The sequence below is a fragment of the Lontra canadensis genome, unplaced genomic scaffold (genome assembly GCF_010015895.1).
Source record: "Lontra canadensis isolate GAN:19392208 unplaced genomic scaffold, GSC_riverotter_1.0 scaffold24, whole genome shotgun sequence".
NCBI lineage: Eukaryota > Metazoa > Chordata > Mammalia > Carnivora > Mustelidae > Lontra > Lontra canadensis.
In genome coordinates this window covers 15,187,746-15,204,018 of record NW_022631018.1, presented here as the reverse complement: position 1 = coordinate 15,204,018, position 16,273 = coordinate 15,187,746, and the positions used below count along the sequence as shown (strand labels likewise).

Sequence of the window (16,273 nt, the reverse complement as noted above, 5' to 3'; positions counted from 1 at the left end):
TTTATATACCTAACAACCAGGTTTAGAATTATAAGAAGCAAAACTTCTGCAGGGAGAAACAGACAAATCCACAATTATAGTCTGAGGTTTCAACACCTCTCTCTCAATAACTGATAGAACAAATGGACAATCCATCAGAAAATATTGAAGATGGGAACCAAGTTGGCATAACTGACATTAATAGAACACTCCATCATCCCAAAACAACAGACCACACATTCTTTTCAAGAATACATGGAACACTTATCAAGATAGATAGATTGGGTATATTCTGAGCCATGAGACAAGTCTCAATAAATTTGAAAGGATCTGAAACATATAAAATATGTCCTCTGAGCTCTACAGAATTAAATGAGGAGTCAATTATAGAAAGTCTCTGGAAAACCTCCAAATTATTCTAACAAACTTATAGATAACCTGCATTCAAAAACCAAGAGAAATGAGTAAGTATTTTGAATGTTAAAGCAGTACTTAGGAGAAAATTTATAGAACTAAAAGACTATATAAAAACAGAAGGTCCCAAATGAATAATCTCAGCTTATATCTAGAAAAAAGAAATTAGTAAGAGAACAGAAATCAAAGAGAAAACAATAATAGATGAAATTCAGTTCTTTCTATTGCTGTAACATTTTAATAAATGCGACAGTTTTCCACTCCGAGGTATAGCAGTTTGTAGACTGGCTATCTATTAAGCTTAATTTTAATATGAATAAAGCACAATAATTAATTTTAGTCTGGTACAGCCAAATGTAAAACAAGTAAATATAACATAAAACTTGTTTTAAGAATTTCACCCCATGTAATAAAGTATCTGCCATTGTAACAGTCCAATGTTCACTTATGTATGAACAGTGCTCAAAAATAATAAGCAACATGAGATGCTATTTTAAAATAATAAAATTAACTGAGCCTACCCTGAGGATTTGGAATAGCAGCTCTGATTCAACACTGATTTAAAACCCTAAAACAGGGGGGCTCCTGGGTGGCTCAGTTGTTAAGTGTCTGCCTTTGGCTCAGGTCATGATCCCAGGGTCCTGGAATTGAGCCCTGTGTCGGGCTCCCTTCTCTGCCAGGGAGGCTGCTTCTCCCTCTCCCACTCCCCTGCATGTGTTCTCTCTCTCGCTGTGTCTCTCTGTATCAAATCAATGCTAAAATTTTTAATTAAAAAAAAAAATAAAACCCTAAAACAGTCCTTTGGAACAAAACATTTGTCCCAGCAATTTCAGAAAGACCTATTATGAGCTAATATAAAAAAAAGGAATATTAGTTCACTATTAAGAAATCACTATACAAACTGTAAAAGCAGGAGTGATTTCTCAGTAGTTTCTTCTCGATTTAAAAGTAAACAGCATAGAGTTTTATGGAAACTCAGATTTCCTACTATTTTCTCATGTTTTGAAACAGCTAAGTTCAAATGGATTAAGGACATACTTAAATTAAAAATATATTTGTATTCATTGTTTGATGAAACTTCTGCAGGTAGAAAACGGCCCATGTATCAAGGCTTGAATGTTAATTCTTAATCATTTTATGTGATTCGTATTTTTAAAAGGATTTAAAACATACAATTTACAAGTATTAATACTTAATGGTTTCACTTTTCACATGTCCTTTTGTTCCACACGTATAAGGTTTATATATGCGCTACAAAAATATTTTTGAAAAATTTTAAGTTAAATCTAAAAAAAACCTAGTTGTGCTTTAATACCATTTTAAAGTGTTAGTACATTTACTTTATCTAAGCGTCAACTCCAGATCGCTGAGACTACATTGTCTATGCTAGAGAAAGTCTACCTGAGTTGCCAATACATTTAACCCATTCTTCAATACTGAAGTCCAGGTACATGAAGTAACTTAAAAAATGAAAACACAAGAAAAACATTCATTATAATGTAGGATATCTGTATTTTAATTAAAGAAGAGTCCTTTACTACAAAGCTTTGTACCTCATATGAACAGAAATGTTTTATGCTTCTTCCGTCAATCTTGTCCCCTCTCCTCACTAGGGGTTCTTTACCCTACACTGAGAAGGACAAAGTCATGTCCCTGTTCAGTTCTTAGAATCCTATTTTTATTTACTTAAACATTTTTATTTTTAAGTAATCTCTACACCCAACTTGAGGCTCAAACTCACAACTCCAAAATCAAGAGTCATATGCTCTGAGCCAGCCAGATGCCCCTTAGAATCATGTTTTTAAAAACAAAAGAATCTTAACTACACGCTAATCGCATAATTAATTTAGCCAGGGAGCGCAAGTCTCAGGAGATATAGAATACTGGAAAATCTGAATTAAATAGGCAACAGAGACAGAATTCATAAAATAGAGTAAAAGTATGAATGGGAAAAAAGGGATAAATTCTTACACTCCTCCCAGGAGGCTGATCGGTGCCATAATCATCCAAACAACAACAAAAAAATCCCTGAGCTGAGCTAATATTAAACACTCCTCTGTCGTCTCCTTGTTACATTCTCCCACACCCAAGTTGCATACATAATACCACTACAGGGAAACCTCTGCTCAAACTATATATAGAGAGTGGGGAAAAGCAGAGTCCATCAATTTTTCTAGGATTACTTTTAGGAACAGGACAACATACTGACCCCCCCCCCCCCGAATATATATAAATACATAACATTTTTAAACATGTATTTTAGTATGGGAGGCCAAAGAGACTTCAAGCATGCCTCCACTGCAAATTCTTCATCTCAAGAAATGTTAATTTACACCAGAAAAGATTTTTGAATAAATTTGATGAATGTACAAAATCGTATAAGGATATCATATCCAAATCTCAGCTTATCTTCAAGTTTCAGGGTGATATAAGTCTGTTCCGGAATCCTTACATCATTCACAAAAGTCTACAAAGAGAGAAAAAGGTGTCAGGTTATATATGGAGTTATTAATTGTTGTTACATTTCGGGCAAAACAAATACTCAAACCTTATACTTAAAAACACATGCAATATGGTGGCTAACACGGCTTGTGTAGCATAAGATGTGCCAACGCATCTTCTAGGCTGATAAGTGATTTCTTACCACACCCTTCATCAATATCGTAACACCCAAAAAACCAGGCTACAGCGCCTCAGCCTACTCTGCGCCGCCAAGACAAAGTTAGGCACCTAAAAATGATGCTAAGAAAAGCTCCTAATTTGAAGCTGCCAAATTGTAAAGGGAAATACTTAACTCTTGATATATCATCAGGGTTCACTAAAGTCAATTTTAGCTTTTTTGGACAATTTTAACCATGACGTTTGATATTTCATTTCATTCACTACATTTTTGTTCTCCCAAAGAACAAAAAGAGAATTTACTTCAAAAAAATGTAATAAAACTCGTATTTTCTATTTTACAATTGCCAGATGAGTCCTTGAGACCTTTCCACGACTCAGAATATTATGGGATCTCGCTGACCTTATTTTTCCTGTTTCTTGAAACATTCTGCTATTTCATCAACCCATCATCATTTTATCACTACTCATCAGTGATTTCTGTCAAAATGTCAAAAATGACCAAAATAATAAGAAAACAGGAGAATGGCATTGCCTAGAACACTGCTATCCAACAGAAATAAGTGACACATATACTCCAGTTTTCTACTAGGCACATTAAAAAGGTAAATAGAAAGGGTGAAATTAATTTTAACACTATATTTTAACCCCAGCCATATATCCAAAATAGTGCCATTTCAACAAATAATCAATCTAAAAACCAACAAAATCTTTCCTGTTCTTTTTTCTTTCTGACTGGTCACTTTGTGTGCGTCACTGACTTGAGGCCGCTGCAGGGGGAAGCACAGGACTAGAAGGACAACGCAGTACACCGTCACCGCAGCTGCGACCTTCACTGTCCTTACTGCGCTGCCCACAACACAGCACCATCTCTCCAAAGACACTATCTTTGTCCTTCTCTTTTACAAGCTATTAAAGAGCACCCCTGAGGATTCAGAATTTCTTGCTTAACATCTATAAAGGCAAAGAGAAGAAAATGGGAAGATATTCCACAACTGTAAGTTGAACACAAAGAGACAGCAGAGCTCTAGACTATGTAACTGTAATAAAATTGGTAATAATGTAGCAAAATATCAGACCACGAGTCTTCAGATAAACATAATCCTGGATGAATTTTCTCTAATGCAAGAAGTGGTGAGAGAAGGCTGTTTTCAAGGACAAAAAGGAAAGAGGGTATTTTTCTTTCATTTTTTTGATGTTTGTTCTCCAACACTTACTTGATTTAGTTTCTGAGTGGACGAATGCCCATGGCAGGTTTCTCTACAAAGCTGTCTAGAAGGGAGGATGATGTAGAAACAAATAAAATTACTAGTCTTCTGTTAATAAATCTAAAACTAAGAAATGTTTTCCAAGATAGCAAACATATTATGGAAGAAAGCTATCATCTAAATAAAATTTTAAGCAGTCAAAGCCTTAAAAATAATGCACTCTGATAATACAATGCAAGAAGAACTAGAAATAATGATAAGCTCGAAGAGCTAGAAAAGTATTGAAATCTGAAACCAACACTTATAAAATGGATATATACCCCAGGTATCCCTGGACAACTGATGAACAATACCTGTTTTGTATATTATGCACCTTTGAAAACCAGGAAAATAAGAAATAAAAATATGAGTTTGTCAGGATTAATTTTTTATGAAAATTTCAATTGTTTTTCATTATCCTTTTATCCTTCTGCAAATTACTGGTAAAAAGACTTACAGATTCAACTAGACACAGATGGTGATGATTATTTTTCCTGGCACACTAGAAGTTAAAGCCTTGGAATTTGCTAGATTCACAAAACACAGAACACTGTTATACTAATTGCCCAGAATGAAGATATTATATAAATATCCAAGTTTTCCTTTAATGAGCTGAAACTTGAAAAATTATTTTTTCTTTTTGAGTTCCATTCTTTAAATCTTCTATTTGACTGGATTTGAGATGGCCAGGATACCCTATTCGGGAAAGCTCCCTCCATGGTGAGGAAGGTTTCAAGGATACTGAGTAACATATTGTAAAATATATAAGGAAATTATGTTATTGTGGTCATATACTCAAATTCCTATGCATAACCGACACTTTGTAATATGTCATGGAGTATCAGTTGCAAATCTGTAGAAAAGTTAGAAGTTATGATCCTGATTCCAAGCAGAGACACATGGAGACAGTGGAGTACTGCTAAAACGTGGGATAATCCCTTACTATGATTTATGAGTAATCCTAAAACACAAGCTTCCAATATCCGTCACAGAAAGGCTGAAATGTTAATACAAAGAAAATTCAAAGGCTTCAGGCATTTGTAAATTAATTTCACATTCATTTCCCAAATGAACATTTTAGAGTGTTTGAAAAGTTACACCTTGAGTTTCCCAAAATGTTCTAAGTATAATTACAAAATAGAAGAGCTGAGGAAAATGATAGAAAAGTAAAGAGAAGAATAAAAGAAAACATTAATTCACTAAAGTCTGGTATGCAGAAGACAAGCAATTAGATTCACTGTGTCAGAGGAATGCCACCACAGCTCTTAGCCACTTTCACTTAAAAATGTCTTAGCCTAAAATACCGTTTCTACTCAAAAGGCCTAAGATGGCCAATCGGGTCCACATAAAACTTAAGGCTGCTCAAATCTCTTAATGAAGCACCTACCACGTGTCTGACATATATATTACGTAGGTACTGACAAAAATCAAGGAACGTAATTTTAACATGCTGGCATTTATGGCAGAAATATTTCCTGAGGTCTAAAAAGGCTTAGGAAGGGGCACCTGGGTGGCTCAGTGAGTTAAAGCCTCTGCCTTTGGCTCGGGTCCAGGGTCCTGGGATCGAGCCCTACATCGGGCTCTCTGCTCAGTGGGGAGCCTGCTTCCTCCTCTCTCTCTTTGCCTGCCTCTCTGCCTACTTGTGATCTCTCTGCCAAATAAATAAATAAAATCTTTTAAAAAATTAAAATAAATAAATAAATAAATAGGCTTAGGAAATAGGAGCCAGACCCAAGGCTTCAGCATACAAAAATGCAAGTGAGAATCTCTGAAGGGAAAAAGTCTCCTGACAGTCTGACTGTAGAACAAAGAAAATTTCAAAGAGCAAAAGGAAATAAATAAATAAATAAATAAGTAGGCATTTTAATACGTTGAACATGGGGAAAACAGGTTTTGTTTCTGATATCAACGCACTGGCTCACACCTCTGCCTTGCAGGTCGAACAGGTACGCACAATGAGGCCCGGAGGACGAAGTTAACAGACAAGATCTCCAAGTTCAGAAGCAGAATGCTGGGATTCAAATTCAGGTCTCCCTCAACTACAAATCCCATGTCCTCTCCGTCTCAAGGAAGCCTGGGTGTCCAAGCCAGGGGAGCTCTGCAAACTCCCTCTTCCAAACCACCAACTTACAGAAGCAAAGCAAACTAGATAAACATCTCTTCAATTCATGTACAACTAAACTGCACAGCTGACTGTATAAACCATTTAGCCACTGTGTATTATCTTAATGCTCTGGGAAATCCGAACAGAGTGAGTGGCCGGGGGCACGACGCCCTCAATCACACTGCCAGGGACAAAAGTCACCTCTTTTTCCCTATAGCTTCTCCTCTAGGCCACCCTGGTCTGATGCTGACAGAAACCCCAGCGTGAAGAGGGGATGTGGCAGCAGAAGCTGGGGCACAGCGAGCTAAGGGCCAGTCTAGCAACAGAAGCCACATGTGGACTGGGATGGGAGTGGGATGGCACAGGCCATCGTGGCTCTCAGAGGGGCAAGTGCTCGAGCGGACGGAGGCAGGAAGAACTGAAGGCAAACGAGGGTTTTCACAGAAAGAGAGGCTTCAAGGGGCCTGCAGGGAAATGGGCCATGATAACAACGTCAGCTACAAAATCCGTCCCAGGTTCCTCAGGCGGAGCAATCTCATTCCTGGTAGCAGCAACATCAAGTGTAGATCTAGGTCCCTTAGGAGTATATTTTAGGGTAGGACAAAAGGGAGGAGTGAAAGTGGTCAGAGCTGGAGTTATTTATAAGTTGGGTTTAGCTGGTAAATGCTTTTAAAAATATATAGCAGTGGCTTCACTGAAAAGTATGTAGGCCACAGGGTGCTAAATTTGTTTTAACTGCTCTTCTTACTATAGCACTGTCGCCGCCATGACTACCACTTACTGAAGGCTGACTATGTGCTATCTAACCATTTACAATTAGGAACCCACTGTAGCTTCACAACAGCCTGAGCGGAGTACCATTTTACTGTGAACATTTAAGAATACTGAGGAACAGAAAAATTAGGTAACCTGTGTACGGTTACATCACTGGCATCACTGGTAAGAATTCAAGCTGGGCTCGTAACCACCACGCTTCTGAAATTACTACTTTTAACCTGATGCTCAAATTTCTAGAATTATATGAATTTTAAGAGTAAACAGGCTGTGAGTAATAGTTGCTCATGGATACGGCGCATGACAGGTGGGAGTTCACAATTCTGTTCTGGTGTATGTCTTAGGCTGTCATGTGGGTAACAGCACAGCTGTCATTCGTGCGATGCTCTCCAGCTCCGCACCGGGCACACACTTACTTGTACTGTCACATGTCATCTCCGTTAAAACACTACAGAGCAGGAATTATCATTTCATTATTTTAAAGCTAAAGCAAGGTAACTGAATTTTTCATGGAGTCTTCATACTCACAAACTCATTACATCCTCCCACAACTCTGGGAACTAAAAGGAAGATGTACAAGGAAGCTAAATTGCACAGAGAGTATGTGATTTTCCCCAGATTTACCAATGGTAAATTATAAACTGAAATTCAAATCCAGGTCTTGATTTTGAGTTCAAAACGCAAATGTTGCTCTCTAGGAGTTATTATCTCTCACAGAACTACTGAGTATAATCAAATTAAGAGAAAGGTCAACCCAGGGAAACTTCTAAGTTAGTATTTCACCTGATTTTTTTGTAACCAACACCAAATAATTTTTATATTTGATCACAGCCTTTTAAAAGAATAAAACACCATGATGTAATCCTTACTTATTATTTTCCAAGATAATAATGTAAAGATACCTACAACCACACTGTGGTGGAGACGAAACTTTTTAGGCTTAAAACCAGAACGTAACATTTTAGTTAAAATAGTCCACATATGCAAGTAGATTAAAATTTTTTTCTATAAATTCTTAGATATAGAAAATAAAGTTAAACTGCATTCAAAAAAGGTTTACCGTGTTCATGCACTGTGCAGAGCTCTGAGCAAAGGCTCAGGAACCATTCTGGAGCTCGCGATCCAGCGCAGTGACAGGAAGTAAAAGTAGATATAATACAAGGCTGATAAAGCACCCCAAAATGAGATTAAAACAAAAGTTTACAGGTGTGGAGAAGAAAGTAATTCTGCTAACGGGAGCTGGGAATCAAAACAGCATACTTACCCGTCTCATGTTAAAATGAAAGGCAAACAAGGGTTTTCTACCCACACGGTAAAAAATGGTTTCTACCCAGGCTGCCTCCCTCTCTGCTTTAATCTGCCCACCAGGTTAATAACATCAGCAAGTTAATATTCCTAAATGATTCTCCTCTGTTCCTTCCCTTCAGGGAGAAGTGGAATTTGGGTTTAAGTACAACTTGTGTAAATGACAAGGTAGATGGAAGAACTACGAGGCTGAAGAAAATCTAACAAATTATTTTGAGAAGGAGACAGCAGGGGAGCTACTGTTCCCCTGGAGGTAGGGCAAGCAAAGCAGGAACCCGCAAAGTGAGTGATATCAAATGTGAGCCATTTCAGTTCAAACCTGAAGTATTGAGACTTAATTCTGTGTGCCACGAAAAACAAACAAAGGCTTGAGAAAAAACTAGCAGAAAAACAAGGTATGTCAAAGACTAAATATCAGTCTTTCAGTAGCAGGCCAATTCAGAATGAGAAAAAAAAATGTTTCACGGTAATTGCCAAATTTCTGCATATGTTTTTCCATATAATGTTTAATGTATATTTTGAAAAGCAATAGCAGTTTGAAGCAGTTGGGATACATTTAGTTTCTGTTAAATTCACTTTAACAATTTCAAAGCACAGCTATGGAAAAATGTTGCATTTGGTTATGTTATAGCAGAGCCATAACAAAATTGAGAAAAAATAAATTATTCAATACTTTAGCATTCTCTTATTCTGTGGCTCCTTATATTCTGACAATGTGGAAAAATCAAATGAAGTATTACGAAAGAACTCACTGTAGTAACACAAAAATATCTTCAAAGTAGGAATACAAAAAAAAAAGCAATAATGAATACTGGTGTTTAAATCACATGCCATATTTTTAAGGTAAATGGACGTGTTTCATGAATTTGTTACTCTAGTATAGAAAGTTCTCCACCATCTGGCATCAAACCATGTTTTCACCTTTTTTCCTAAGTTACCCTATACTTCTCTGTCTCCCAAGAGTGCTTTTTTTCCTAACTGCTGTGGCTTTCCACTATTTTCCCCCATATAAATACAAGCCATCCGGTGAGGTCAACTTTCATCTCATCTCCTTAAAGAAATCTTTTCCAGCCATTATGAATAATAACAACCAACAATCTTCTGAATTCCTGTATTTACTGCCAATTCAGTTTCTTGAGAATGGGGGCTAGTTCCATATTCTTCCATATGGTCCCCAAAGTGCTATGTACCTAGTAAACCTTTAAGAGTAAAAACAAACTAAAGGAAGAGAATGCAAACAGGAAATATAATCTGATTTGTCTTTTTACAATATTAAAAAAATATTTAAGTAATACAAAAAGAAAATCTTAACTTACCCCATTCAGGCTGCCCAAATCTTTCACCAAATGTTCATCTGTAGAGGTGTCATAATTGATTACAGCATGTTGCTTATCCACACTACGAGACTGAAAGGAATTTTTCTGAGTTAGGAAATACAAGAAAATACTAGGATAAATAATAAACACAAAAGATTTTTGGTTAGATACGTTATATTAATAGGACAGTAGATAATTATAGAGAAATACCAAAGTGAAAGTGGATTAAATAAGATTTAAACTGTGTTACTATGCAACACAAATTTGGCATCACTCCCCAAGAAGAAAGCAGCCAAAATTTGAAGATTCTTTTCTACTAAATTCACACATTCGACTTTTGAAAGAATTTAAATCAGGTGATTTTGCTGAATTCATCAAATGACAATTTTTTTTATAACTCAAAACTGTTACATGGAAGTCATGAGAATTAGAATTTCATGATGTTTTATGTATCTTACTGTTAAAAAAAAAAACTATCCTACAGGATTTTCTTCTCTCGATGTTGAAGATTACAGTGTAAATTATATAAGGAATCCAAAGACTTAGAGAAAAGGAACACAATGTGATACGTTCTTGAACAAAATTATCCTCACTTAAAACATGGGTCCTAAAACTAGAATTCAAGGGGAAGTTCTAAGAGGGACAGAGATAGAAAGTCAAAAAAAGGAATTAGAATAGCAAAGTGATCATTGAAAATCAGTTTTCAGTCTCTCTTCAAGTATGCAGCACGCACACATGCCTGCGCGCTCCGGAGCTTGGGGAGTCGTCTGGAGACAGAAGCACTTTCATTGAAAGAAAATATCCACATAGTGACAAGAAGAAACAGTCTGAGAACCACACCAGATCTGAACTCAGTAACACTGAGGGCTACTACGGGAACCTGGGCAAATGAAAAGCAAAGAAAGTATCCCAAATGGGGAGAGACGGGACTTCCAGTTTCCAGTGCAACATGAAAAGAGCGTGCAAGTCATCAGTCCCATCCTTACAACAAGAAAAAAGACACGCCAATGGAAAATCAAAAACTAATCTTCGTTTTCTCAGAGCACTGAGGTCATAAGGTCAATTCGCATCCTGAAAAGTGGGGAGAGAGGTGAACACAGAGAATCACCGCTTCCTGAAAACGGAGACCATGGCTGCAGCCAGCAAGGCAGGAAAACCCAAGGGTAACGTGAGTCACTGTGAGACATGAATGCCAACTCACTCGCAAGATAAAAGCTCCTAGGGGCACAGCCTTGGGGGACACCACTCTCTGAGGAGCCCCACAAGAATGTCAGGGTGAAGACTAGAGAAAGTCTTCTTGTGTCCCCTTAGTGTGAGGGTCAAAGTAACCATTCTGAAATAGACCCAGAACATTCTGTGGTCTCCAAGGGCCTGTCCTCAAGGAAGACCAATGTGGGATTTACCAGAGCCTAATTGACATGCAATAATGGAAAGACTGAACTTCAGCATCCTCTAGCCTTCCTGCCTCTATCTAAGGGGACAAAAAAGAGCTGAGATGTACCTGTGAAAGTCATGACCCCACAAAAAGTCTGAGGACTAGTCTAAGCATATAGTACGCTTCCTCTCCCTCCCAATCTTACCATTACACTCATAGGGGAGATACAATGGGAAACACTGCTACTCAGATTATTTAATAAAGGATCTCTAAGGAAACTCAGAAACCACTGGAGAGACGAAAACAAGGACACTAGAGGAAATGTTAACCTCTGATACTTCCAGCTACAGACAACAGTGAACACAGCTTGACTCCTAGCCCCATCAACAGAAGGCGGTCAGCAACTAGTAAAATAATACCAATGTAAATCCTAGTTGAAATGATCCTTTCCAAATAAATATCACTGAAATGAAAAGCTCCTTCCTCTGTTAGCTTCAACTGCATATTGAAAAAGTTGGGGTCGTCTGTCTAACATTAGGGACAAACAGTGTGTGACTTCAAACGATCTTCCAAAAACACCTACACATTCATCATACATACGATCTTTGCAACACAAAGTTTTAAAAGTTGCTTTTGGGTTGGTTTTCTCTGAAACCTCAAGTTCCCTAGAACAGACTGAAGAGAACCTTTCTGTGTTGTAGGATTACTGCCACTTCTCTGCAGCTCACCTGAGAAACCCACTGCAACGGTAACCACTACGAAACATCTGCATTCAATCTAGAAGTTACTTAAACTTCATGCCAGTTTCTATTGTCATGTTTTAAGTTATTGTTCTGTTTAATGAAGTACAAAATTCAGTTATTCTGGTGACAAAAGAAGCACATGTAGCACCATCAGGAAAACAATTCCTCCTTCCTGTGTATTTAATTAGTCTGTGGAATAAAAATCTCTGCCTGCTCTAAGACAAGTGAGACTGCAGGTCCACGTAGGCTCTTAATGACCTTGAACGAATCGTCATAAATAATCTGTGAAAAAAAGAAACAGAGAAGGAGCTCAAGTCCTTAGAATGGTGACCTGAAATTCAAGGGGGAAAATCTAAGTGAAAGCTGAGAAAAGAAAAATCACACAGGAAAATAAGTTACTGTTAGCTTTGGAAAACAGGCCAAGTGGCTGCTTCTGGAGCCAGGGAACCACAGCTTTCGAGGGAATGGTCAGCACACACCAGTGATGAGAAAAGGAGGGTTCAAGGAGGAAACAGTCAGGAGAGGCCACTTAACTAAGTGAACAACTTGCTAGAACCCGGAAAATCCTGAACCTGATATACACCTTGCCCTCAAATTGTGTATGGGGGTAGCTAAGTACAAGAACACCTCCCGTGGAACGTAGAGCAAACCTAAGACACCAGAAGACAGCAGAGTCCACTGAGTTCAGATGCCATTCCAAGTCTGGGGGCTGGGAGTGGAGGAGTGAGGATGCTATCTGGGGTCAGAGAAAGCATTTTGTTTGTTTGTTTATGGTTTATTTATTTATTTGAGAGAGAGCGCACATGTACGTGTGTTGAGCAGGGCTGGGGACAGAGAGAATCTTCATTCAGATTCTGGGCTAAGCACGGAGCCCAACGTGGGGCTGATCTCAGGGTTAACTGACTAAGCCACCAGGCGCCCCTGTTTGTTTTGAAATAAAGAGGGTAATAACGTTTTGAGAAGACCAGGCTTATGAACTCAGGGCAAGAGCGATCATCAGTTACACAGTTTGTGTAACTCTTTAACAGCCAATGAAAGAAAGCAAATAAAAATTTCTGCATTTAGTTAACTGCTGTTTTCAAGGTGGTGGTATGTTTCAGCACCCATCAGAGAAACTCAGCAGAAAACCAAGATTATAGAGCATAATACATCTAGAGAGTAGTCAAGAAAAACTAAAGGAATAAGGAAGATTCACTACTTACATCTAACCATGTAAGTATTGATTAATCCATTTCCATTTCCAGATAGCAGATTCACATTTTCTCTAGATTACACTGCCAGGAGAAGGTATATTACAACTTAATTTTTACAACCCATTTGGACATTTCAATGCAAATCTAATAATTTCTCAAACATATAATTTAAACCCTGACAAAGGCCGCTAAATTTATCAAGTTTCTGGTTCTAATGGGAAAACCTTAGCTGATCAGGTGTAAACTATGAAGATTGTCATATTTTACCAGTTCTCTTATTCTTGTCACTTTAAGCCTCCAGTAAGAATGCAAGACTCCTGAAGTCCTTCCTCATCACAAGAAAAAAAAAATTTTTTTCTGCATCTCTGTACGGGAACAGATATTAACTGCACTTATTCTGGGGATCACTTTTCAAATATACAAAGAAATCAACCACTGTTGTCCACTTGAAACTAATATAATGTTGTAAGTCAATTATATATCCATTTTTAAAAATGCAGGATTCTCTAGTCACTGGCTCCTTACAGAAAACACCCAGAAGAGTGGAAAGAACACCCTTCCTTGTGACTTTTACTTTCTAAAAGACTCTTCCCGAGGCCCTGCACTGCACTCTAGAGAATCCACCTCACCCGAAACTCCTCTTCATTCTCAAGCTCTCACAGATGGTTACCTCCTACTTCCTTTAACTGAAATCTGGCTTTCCCCCTGAGAGCACTATTTCTACTGCATTCCTTTAAAGTGGATGCCATCCTCCTAAATCCGACATTCTGCTGAGTTCAGAGATACAGAATGAATTCGTGCAGTTTACTATTACGGCTTTTGGGCCATTACTATCTCCCTTCAAGGAAAAGCCCTTCACTGTTTTGAAGTTCTGGTTATCCATCTATAGGTGGATACAAGTATACAAGTATTTATACAAGTACAAATAAATATATATATATACATACTATGTATTTCTGTACACACACACACACCCTTCCTAGATTGCCTAGATCATCTATGGTCATTTTAACTTTTTTTTCCCCTTTTTTTGAGTGAACTTTACCTCCAACGTGGACCTTGAACACATGCCCCAAAATCAAAGTCACATGTTCTACCAACTGGACCAGCCAGGTGGCCCTCATTCTAACTTTTTGACCGCAGTTTTTGGAGGAATGGTTTATAGTCTTCCTTCTCATTCAATTCACTTCACCAGGATTCATTTTAAACATCTATGTTGAGGGGCACCTGGCTGGCTCAGCTGGCTGAAGCTCTGGTTCTTGGTTTCGGCTCAGGTCATGATCTCAGGGTCCATGATCAAGCCCTGCATTGGGGGGTACTGGTCTGTGCTCAGCAGGGAGTCTGCTTGAAGACTGTTTCCCTCCCTCCGCTCACACACCCTCTCTCTTTCAAATAAAGAAATACAATCTTATAAAAATCTATGTAGACAACCCATACAAAAATCTAGCCTTCCCAACGTCCACAACCAAACTCCATACTCTTGTCTTGGCAAACCGCTCCCACTGCTAGATCTTATGTGAAACGGACTTCTCGCCTGGAACCTCAGCTGTGGTATTTTTCTCCGGGACGACATTCTCCTGTTCCTCCAGTTCTCTCACTTATTTATAATAATTTACTCTTATGTGACCTCCGTGCCCTGACTGCAACAAGTCATCTCATACTCTGACCCCCTTCCTTTTCTCCCAAGCGAGCATCCTTATCCTCCTGACTTTACGTCCCTCTCTATAACCCAGCTCCCCCTGGCTTCCCCCATCCTTCAAGCTCACCACTCCCAACCTCCACCTTCTGCTCAGAGTACCCTGCTTAGCTTCACATATTTACTTCCTGGTTTCTACTAAATATCTCAAACCGGATGTCCCTTCAGAACCTCAAACTCACTACCTTATTCCCCCCAAAAGTACACCTCCTGAAACTCTCATTCACTCCTATGCTCAAAAGGCTAGGTCTGAGGCTCTTTCTCTCCCATCCCTCATTATGTAACTAGAAAGCTCACCTAACTCTTCAGTCCCTCTCATAGTCTTCTTTTCATTTCAAAGGTTTCTTTCTTCTTCAGAACCGTGCCTTGCTTTCTAGACTATTATCACCCCCTAACTGCTTACACCGATCCCGACCTCCAATTTCTGAGCAGCAATATAATTAACAGTTTAAAGGGCAGGTGCTAGAGTCCAAAAGAACTGGTCGAGACATATGGCAACTGTGTGGCCTTGGTAAAAAGACTAGTATTTGCTTAATCATCTATAAAAAAGACCATATCTCACAGGTTTGTTTGTGAGGATAATATGACATAAGTCATGGGAAGCACTTAAAAAAGGCATATTCCGGGGCACCTGGGTGGCTCAGTGGGTTGGGGCCTCTGCCTTCAGCTCAGTTCATGGTCCCAGGGTCCTGGGATCGAGCCCCGCATCGGGCTCTCTGTTCAGCAGGGAGCCTGCTTCTCCCTCTCTCTCTGTCTGCCTCTCTGCCTACTTGTGATCTCTGTCTGTCAAATAAAGAAATAAAATCTTAAAAAATAAAATAAAAGGGTAATATTCCCCTGTGTAAAAACTCCTCAGGGTACTTACTGGCTAAGACAAAATATATAGTCTTTCATCTAGCACACAAGGCCTTCCAAGATGGGTTCTCTTCTAAAATCGCAGTCTTAATCTCTCAAAAAGTTTGCCTTCATCTCCTATATATAAATCACAAGGGACTATTTTATTAATAAATCACAAGGGACACTGAATGCCATGCTATCTTTAATACCATGCACTCAATCACACTCAAAACCTTCCAGAAACCATTTACTCATCTTTCAAGATTATTCAGCTCAGGCCATCTCCTCCATGAAGTCTTCCCAGATTTTTCATCTCCACATTTCCTTGCAGGTAGGACTGATCAATCTGTCTGCTGTGCAGCCCACATCAGACACATCACTGTTCCGTGCCGTAGTGTCTGGACTGGTTTACATGCGTATCTCCTGTTACTAGCAATAAGCTGTCAAGGACAGGGAGACCCTACCTGTACACACATTGATCCCTTGGTAGCCAGCATGGGGCCAAGTGCACTGTAGATGCTTAGCATAGGTTTGTCGGAACAAACCTCTTTAGCCTAACAGAAGTACTCAACTTACAAAGTTCAGACCAGATTTTAAGAAACCTATAAACTGAGTGGCTTAAAACAACAGAACCAAAACAAAACAAAAAAATTTTGGATCTCAAATAAGAT

The 16,273-nt window shown here is 38.6% G+C and overlaps 1 protein-coding gene across 10 annotated transcripts in view; it reads right to left on the bottom strand.

Annotated features, from left to right (window-relative positions):
• The window catches only part of CEP170 (centrosomal protein 170), a 117,056-nt gene that overhangs the window by 65,616 nt on the left and 35,167 nt on the right, over positions 1-16,273 (bottom strand). For all 10 annotated transcript variants that reach the window (XM_032862900.1, XM_032862905.1, XM_032862901.1 and 7 more), the window contains exons 3-4: positions 9,759-9,848; positions 2,782-2,860 (exon numbers count right to left, since the gene is read on the bottom strand). In XM_032862900.1, the coding sequence (XP_032718791.1) occupies positions 2,782-2,860; positions 9,759-9,848 (169 nt within the window). The remainder of the gene's footprint in view (positions 1-2,781; positions 2,861-9,758; positions 9,849-16,273) is intronic.